Below are 8,790 nucleotides of genomic sequence, written 5' to 3' on the forward strand. Positions count from 1 at the left end.
ATCAAATTACCCCCTAGGAAATTTCTAAGACCCTTTCAACCAATTCAACCATCCAAAGGCCCCCTTATATTATTTGTTCAACAAATGCGTATTAAGCACATACTTTGTATACAAGTATATTATTTTCCAATCCAGTAAAGGCACACATGACGAATAGTTATTTTCTGATTTGGGGGTTGATATGGAAAATCTTACAAATATATCAACACTAAGAGAAAATTTTGTATTCAGTAAAGTACCTTTATTAAAAAGAACAAAAATATAAGGAATAGACAGATAATTCATCATGTTATAATTATCATGGGCTACCATTTGGTTTAAATTAACCAACAAGATGTGACATGAATTCAGTTTAAAATGGTCTAAATGTTGGGGCGCCTGGGTGGCTCAGTCGGTTAAGCGTCCAACTTCGGCTCAGGTCACGATCTCGCAGTCTGTGAGTTCGAGCCCTGCATCGGGCTCTGGGCTGGTGGCTCAGAGCCTGGAGCCTGCTTCCGATTCTGTGTCTCCCTCTCTCTCTGCCCCTCCCCCTTCATGCTCTGTCTCTCTCTGTCTCAAAAATAAACAAAAAACATTAAAAAAATTCTTTAAAATGGTCTAAATGTTTGGAGAGAAAATTACATAAATAAGTATAATGCAATGGGGTGAGTGCTACAATTATAGAGGTGAATAGTAAGGCCCATTATCAGGAAAGTGGTTGATTCAGCAGTTTCCATTTCCTTTTTCTGGCCCTCCCAACTCATAGAATCCAATGCTCAGAAACTGAGTCACAAGTTTGAAGGGGGTTCCCCAAGAAGTGAATGAAGGAGTGCAATTCAGGGTTTCGACTGAGGACTGGGGTAGATGGGGTGGGGTGAGGCAGAGGCACTGTCTGTGGTCTAGAGTTTCCAATGAGACAAGTGATAGACTCCTTTTTTGGAATTGACAGTAACAAGTGAAGACACTTAGAAGCTGAAGCCCCAGGGAAACCTGCCATTGTCCTTGATCTTGCCTTTGCCTTTCTCAGAATGAGCATTAGCGATAGTAGCGATAGGATAAAAAGAGAGACCATGTGTTTTAAGAACAGGAACTTTACAGACACAGGAAGGACAGAATTCCTATGGTGTGATCTCGCTTTGCTTATATCCTCTTTCCCCCCTGTTCTAGTCCCTTTTGGGGGACTTCAGAGCCCTCCTGGTTTGACCCCAGTTTAGCTTCATTGTCCATATTTGCTCCACCACACAGCAGCTACACTGAACCACTCACTCTTCCCTCTGAACCAGCAAGCCCACACCTGTGACTGCACCAGCTGGCTTCTATGGCCACCTCATTCGTATATGTTTAAATCCTGTGTACATTTAAAGACCCAAGCAAAGTTCCATCTCTTCTGTGAAGCCTTCATAACTCCCTCCTCCTGGTGCTCTCTCTCTTAAAAAAAAAATTATTTTAATTAAAAAAATAACTAAATATTTCTCATTATAAAATTTGAGTTACATTTATTAATTATATAATAATAAAATAATAAAAGATAGAAAAAATATAGAGATCTGGTTGAGAAACTCGACCCTTTCACATGACTAACATTATGAATTGGAAAGAATAAGAAAGCTGTTTGAATTTGACATTATTTATGTAAATATCACACAGATTCCTTAAAATAGTTCAGAGATATGGAAATCAAGACTTCACTTTAACAAAGGCCATTGGACAGAAACTTTAGTATATCAAAATTTTCTTTCAAATTAGACAATCGATAACAACTTACTTTCCAAATGGTGATGTGGTAAATGTTTTAAAACAAAATGTGTTCATAAATTGATAGGCTGACCAGGAAGGTAATACACTTTCTTTTTAAAAGAAATGAAAAAAAAATTCCAGAAAAAGGGGAAAACAAAAGAAAATTAATCACCTATAGACCATAGACACAAATATAACTACTATTGATACTTTGGGGCATTTATTCTCAATCTTTTTATTTTTTTCCATGCCTAGTGTTTACATATATAACCTATATATATATATATATATATGGTTAAAATATTTGTCATATACATGTGGATATACGTATATACATATATTTGCATAACTCTTCATCTTGTACAATTTTTCTGATGTTATATTTACGCTATTTCACTTCATTCAGCTTAAGGACTTAATAAGAAACAACCTAGCGTTTACTTTATCATTCCCTAATAGAGGAAAATTTAGGTTTTCTTCTTTTAGAATCCTAAATGATGCTTAGCCAGATATCTTTATGTTTCAAAATGCCTCCGTGTTTGGGTTTGTTTTTTTAGAACTCTTTCTAGAAATACATTTCCTAGGTTACCAGGTCTAAATTTTTTTAGGCTCCTGACATATTAACACCCACATCTAATATAGCTTTCTGATCCTCTTCTAGTGTTAACCCAGTGCCTCTAGTCACTCAGTGACTGATGACTTTGCAGGCGTTGGAGAAAGACCTCATGCTTCCTAGTTCCCTAGCGAGAATTCCTCAATGCAGTTCCCTGCATCCAAGAGAGGCATGTGCCGCCCTCTGCCGCACCGTGCAGTCAGAGCAGCTGAGGAAGCACAGAAGTTTCAACTGTGTGGGAAGGATAGGGCTGGAGAGTTCACATATAGATCAGTTCTTATGGGAAGGGACCTGCTAAGAATAGCCTTGGGTCAACACACAGCCCTCTCCTCCTGCTCATGGTTGTTGGGGGGTGAGAGGAACCATTTCCTCACAAGAAACCAGAATAGGTCATGAGTTGCAGGCTGAAACTTATAGCTCAGAGAAGCTATTCTTGGATATCCTGAACCCCTGTGGTCTCCCGGGACCCTGACTTGTGCAACACTCAGCGTGACAACACCACTGTGCTTAAAAATTTCCCTCTCCACCCCCGGATTCCATTTCCCCTTTCACCAGGGCTGCCTATAAAGAACGGGGGAGATGGCTTCATCCTCCAGAAGGACGCAGGCAGCAGTGAGCACCCAGGTCCATCTCTGCAGACAAAGGAGCCACACCCCATCTTCTACTAAGCATCATGAAGGTCCCTGGGGCTGCCCTCGCCATCCTCCTCTGCACCATGGCCCTCTGCAGTCAGGTCTTCTCTGCACCATGTAAGTCTGTGTTGCTGCTGCAGCTGTCCCCATTCTCGATCCTCACAGTTGGACCACATCTATTTCTGTCTTGTGACCTTAAGAGCCCCCAAGAGAAAATAGAGAACTTCTCAAAGGGCTACCAAACATCATGCCTTTCTCTTCAAGACTTTTATTTTCATCTTTATTAAAGGGGTCTTAGCTGTGGAATAGGGGAGTTCCAGTTCCATTTTACAGATGGCAAAATAGGGACCTAGACAAATAAGTTTGCAAGAGGCGAGATCCAATCTGGTGACCTCCCAGGGTGGGGGTCATTCTTCCCTTCATTCACCCTAGGTCCCCCCTGGAGTTCTGTCCCTTGGACGTCATATGAGAGATGTCCAAAGTTTCTCTTTAGCTGGGGGATAACTTCTTGAACCAGGCAAAATTTCTGGAGGGAGATGAGATAAGAGGGCAGTCTGTTTGGATGTCTGGATCACATCGAGAAACAGAGCCCACAACAAAGAGTCAAGGAGAAAGAAGGATACAGACAGAAACCAGGACAGAGGCAGGAGTATTTCTAGGCAAAGATGCCCAGTGCCTGCCAGTGACCCTGTCCCCCAGCCCACACCCTGAGCAAAGCTGTTTTCCTCCGATCTCAAGGGATCCAACTCAGATCTCACTTTCCCTTTGGAACCGTGATCCAGGCTTGTTCTTTCTCTTCCCCCACAGTTGGTGCTGACACCCCAACTGCCTGCTGCTTCTCCTATGTCTCCAAGCAGATTCCACGCAAGTTCATAGCCGACTACTTTGAGACCAGCAGCCAATGCTCCAAGCCAGGGGTTATGTAAGTAGTGCCAGTCCTCCTGCCCACCTCTGGGGAGACAGGGAGGGTCTGGAGTAGGGGCAGCACCCAAAGGCATAGACTGGCCAGAAGTGCCATCCTGGAATGGCTCAGCCCTCTGCAGCCAATAAGTATGTAGGACCCAGGTCTCAGAAGTGTGACCTGACCCAGCCAGGGTCTTGCAAAGTCAGGGAGGGTTAACCCAGCCCAGAAGGAAGGGAGGGAAAAAAGAGGTGGTCATTGGGATCCCCTGGGGGTGGGGGTGCTGAGTCAGTGAGAGCAGATCTCTGGACTGAGGTAGGCAGAGGGTTCCTGGGAAGGGGTCATGCCCTGAGCTGCCCAGGACAGAGAGTGGGATGAGGGACCACACTGGGCCCAAGATCCTCCTGCTGGATCCCTCAGTATATAATCCTTCTACCTCCCTCCACAGCTTTCAAACCAGAAGAGGCCGGCAGGTCTGTGCTGACCCCAGTGAAGCCTGGGTCCAGGAATATGTGACTGACTTGGAGCTGAGTGCCTGAATGGCCTGGAAGCTTTGAGAACCCAGTGAAACTCAGTTGGCTGACCAGGGAGCAGAGGTCCAAGCCTTGGAAACACTGCTGTAACCTCCACATTTAACTCTCATGTGGGCTGGTTGTTGCCAAACAGCCACACTCTGGAACTCTTTTAACTTAAATTTCAACTTATTTATATTATTTAATTTTTGTTATTTATTTTCAATGTCATACTCTGTTTGGGACTGTTTGCTCTGAGAGATCCCAGGATATCTTCAGCATCCCCCCTTCGGTGACTGTCATAGTTTATTCTAGGCAGAAGTGGCACCAAAGCCACCAGACTGACATATGTGTATTGTTCAGGGATGTGTTCAGCCTGGAGAAATAATAAAGATGGTCTTTGGAAAGAAAACTGACATTGAATTTGGTTTGGTTTATCTGGGAAGTTGGAATCACTGGTCAAAAGACAAAAACTAGGCAGATGTGAAACGAAGGGAAATTGGAAAAGATGGAAGGGGAGTGAGCACAGAGATACTCTGCTTTACACTGAAGCCACATCTCCAGATTGTTAGAATTAAGAATGTTTCCTAAATCAAATCATAATGTACATACTACAGAAAAATTCATTATGGCAATAGATATTATGGCAAAAGTATTCATAGTGCATAATGCATAGAAATCAAGGTTTTTTAAAAAAGTTTTTTAGAATTTATTTATTTATTTATTTTTGAGAGACAGAGAGACAGAGAGAGAGAGAGATGGAGAGAGTGAATCCCAAGCAGGCTCCGTGCTATTAGCACAGAGCCCGATGCAGAGCTCAATGTCACTGTGAGATCATGACATGAGCCAAAATCAAGAGTTGGGTGCTTAACCAACTGAGCCACCCAAGTGCCCCTAAATCAAGGTTTCTTAATAACAATTACTAACATATTTGAGACTATTCTAGGTTGAATGCTTTTATGCAGTGTCCATTTGATCCCCACAATGACACTACGGTTTAAGTACTGTTAATATCCTCATTTGATACAAGAGTAAACTCCAGCTGGGCTCAGAAAGGTTAAGTACCTTGGCCAAAATCACACAGCAAAGTAAATGGAGCAACTGAGTTCCAAAACTAGACTTTGATATAACTATAGACTCACTCTTAAACACTAGCAAAGTTATGTCCCAAAACACCATCCATCTGTATTCAAATCACAAGCAACGATTGTTTAACATACTCATATCATGGGGCACCTGGGTGGCTCAGTCAGTTAAGTGTCCGACTTTGGCTCAGGTCATGATCTCGTCATTCATGTGTTTCAGCCCCACATTGGGCTCTGTGCTGACAGCTCAGAGCCTGGAGTCTGTGTCAGATTCTGTGTCTCTCTCCGTCTCTGCCCATACCCCACTCGCACTCTGTCTCTCTCTCTCTCAAAAAACCTCTTTGATCTTGCCCGCAACAACTTCTTACTAAACACGTCTCTGGAGGCAAGGGAAACAAAACAAAAATAAACTACTGGGACCTCATCAAAATAAAAAGCTTCTGCACAGCAAAGGAAATAATCAGGAAAACTAAAAGGCAATCGACAGAATGGGAGAAGATATTTGCAAATGACATATCAGATAAAGGGTTAGTATCCAAAATCTACAAATAACTTATCAAACTCAACACCCAAAAAACAAATAATCCAGGGAAGAAATGGGCAAAAGACATCAATAGACACTTCTCTGAAGAAGACATCCAGGTGGCCAATCGACACATGAAAAAATGCTCAACATCACTCATCATCAGGGAAATACAAATCAAAACCACAATGAGATTCTCCTGACACCTGACACCTGTCAGAATGGCTCACATTAACAACTCAGGCAACAACAGATGTTGGCAAGGATGTGGAGAAAGAGGATCTCTTTTGCACTACTGGTGAGAATGCAAGCTGGTGCAGCCACTCTGGAAAACAGTATGGAGGTTCCTCAAAAAACTAAAAATAGAACTACCCTACGACCCAGCAATTGCACTACTAGGCATTTATCCAAGGGATACAGGTGTGCTGTTTCAAAGGGACACATGCACCCCCATGTTTATAGCAGCACTATCAAAAATAGCCAAAGTATGGAAAGAGCCCAAATGTCCATCGATGGATGAATGGATAAAGAAGATGTATATATATATACAATGGAGTATTACTCGGCAATCAAAAAAAATGAAATCTTGCCATTTGCAACTACGTGGATGGAACTGGAGGGTATTATGCCAAGTGAAATTAGTCAGACAAAGGAAAAATTATATGACTTCGCTCATATGAAGACTTTTAGAGACCAAACAGATGAACATAAGGGAGGGAAACAAAAATAATATAAAAACAGAGAGGGAGACAAAACAGAAGAGACTCATAAATTTGGAGAACAAACTGAGGATTGCTGGAGGAGTTGTGGGAGGGGGGAATGAACTAAATGGGCAAGGAACATTAAGGAATCTACTCCTGAAATCATTGCTTCACTATATGCTAATTTGGATGTAAATTTTAAAAAATAAAAAATAAAGTTAAAATAATAATAATAAATAAATAAACATGAAAAAAATTCTTTTAAAAGACACTCATATCAGAATCCATGTCAGATATGGACCTGGGAATTTATATTTCTACCAACCTCATCATCCTGCTGACCCTTTCAGTGGTTCTCACTATGCTTTTCCAAATGCAGTGTATTATTTGCAGAGAGTAACAGGGATATTGCACACTATTTCTGTAAAATCCATGCTCCACAAAGTAAATGGCTGTTAGAGAAGGAAAAGACAACCAGCCTACATGTGGAGCATGTAGGCTTATACTACAAACCTGCTTATAGGTTTAACATGAAAGCTGAGGTACTTAATAGATGGGTTGCCCCATTTATAGTTATAACTATAACAAATGCACACTGAGATAGAGCCCTTTCTGCAGAAGAGAAATTCAAAAGGCTTGTATGAAAACCAAACATGTATTAATTTTTATGAGCCATGATGATTTCATTGTGTTTAAAATAATCTAATTTTTGTTTCCAAAATTGGCTTAGAATTATAGTGATCAGACTCTTTAGAGTACAATTAAATGCTCCTATTAAGCAAACATTAAAATGCACATACTATTTGACCTAGATACCATTTGCCCTAATTCTATTTCTAGGAATGTGTTTTGTAGCAGCACTACTAAAGGACAGGAATATGCAGGCACAAGGATATTCTTTTCAGCATGGTTTGTAAACAGCAAACTAATGGAAACAATCATCAGCTAAGGAGTAAATCAGTAGACAATTGAGGTGCCCATCAAGGGAAAATTCTTCAGTCAGTAAAAAGAATAATACACGTTCACATCTCTGGAAAATATGCATAATTCTATGTGCAAAAAGTGTGTTTACATCTAATATATGCATATATACTCTATATGCATGATATAGAACTGTATGTATAGAATAATATTACTTTTGTTTTATTTTTATTTTATTTTTTATTTTGAGAGAGAGTGAGAGCAGGATCTGGGGAGAGGGGCAGAGGGAGAGAGAGAGGGAGAATCTTAAGCATGTTCCACATGCAGCCCAGAGTCCAATGCAGGGCTCAATCCCACAATCCTGGGATCATAACCTGAGCGAAGATCAAGAGTTGGATGCTCAACCAACTGAGTCACTTAGACACCCTATTTTTGTTTTATTTTTAAAAGCCATATAGGGGTGCTTGGGTCGCTCAATCCGTTAAGTGGCCAACTTCAGCTCAGGTCATGATCTCACAGCTCGCGTGTCCAAGCCCTGCATCGGGCTCTGTGCTGACAGCTCAGAGCCTGGAATCTGCTTCAAATTCTGTCTGTCCCTCTCTCTCTGTCCTTCCCCTGCTTGTGCTCTCTCTCTCTCTCTCTCTCTCTCTCAAAAATAATAAACATTAAAAAAATTTTAAGTAATATGTACATACGTATTTATGACGGCAAATATTTGGAAAGCTACATGTCAAGTAGCTAACTGTGGTTTCTTAGAGGAAATGAAGATTATTTAGTTTTTAAGAATGGACACTTCTCCTTTTTATTTTCTGCCCTTCCCTTTTATTTTTCAGTGAGTATGCATTGCTTACCTCTCCTGCCTCTTTTGACCCTATTCTTTGATAGGTAATATTCTGTCCATTGGAATAACTTGCTGGTGATTCTGAGTTGCCACAGAGAAGATAGAGCTCATGGTGACAAGTCATAACAGTTTTGATGCCATAATGGCTTTTATATAATGAGGGCAATGCAACCAACAAGTCCTTTGCCCAAGACTTTCATACCAAATACAATACCACACACAAAGCTCTCATACCACACACAAAGCTCCTCTCAGGCAACGTCTTACAATCCCCTTCCACCATGAGGGGCCCTGTTCCTGTAACACCATTACCACCGACACCCACAACAAGTGTGAAGTACTATC

General features: G+C 41.3%; 1 protein-coding gene across 1 annotated transcript; it reads left to right on the forward strand.

Annotated features, from left to right (window-relative positions):
• Positions 1-2,873: 2,873 nt before the first annotated feature.
• LOC109251964 (C-C motif chemokine 3) lies at positions 2,874-4,786 on the forward strand. The gene is made up of 3 exons (XM_019423985.2): positions 2,874-3,078; positions 3,769-3,883; positions 4,311-4,786. The coding sequence occupies exons 1-3, from the start codon at positions 3,003-3,005 to the stop codon at positions 4,399-4,401; spliced, it is 282 nt and encodes a 93-aa protein (XP_019279530.1). The 5' UTR covers positions 2,874-3,002; the 3' UTR covers positions 4,402-4,786.
• Positions 4,787-8,790: the final 4,004 nt, after the last annotated feature.

This window comes from Panthera pardus, unplaced genomic scaffold (genome assembly GCF_024362965.1).
Source record: "Panthera pardus isolate Hobbes unplaced genomic scaffold, ASM2436296v1 HiC_scaffold_3, whole genome shotgun sequence".
NCBI classification, from domain to species: Eukaryota; Metazoa; Chordata; class Mammalia; order Carnivora; family Felidae; genus Panthera; species Panthera pardus.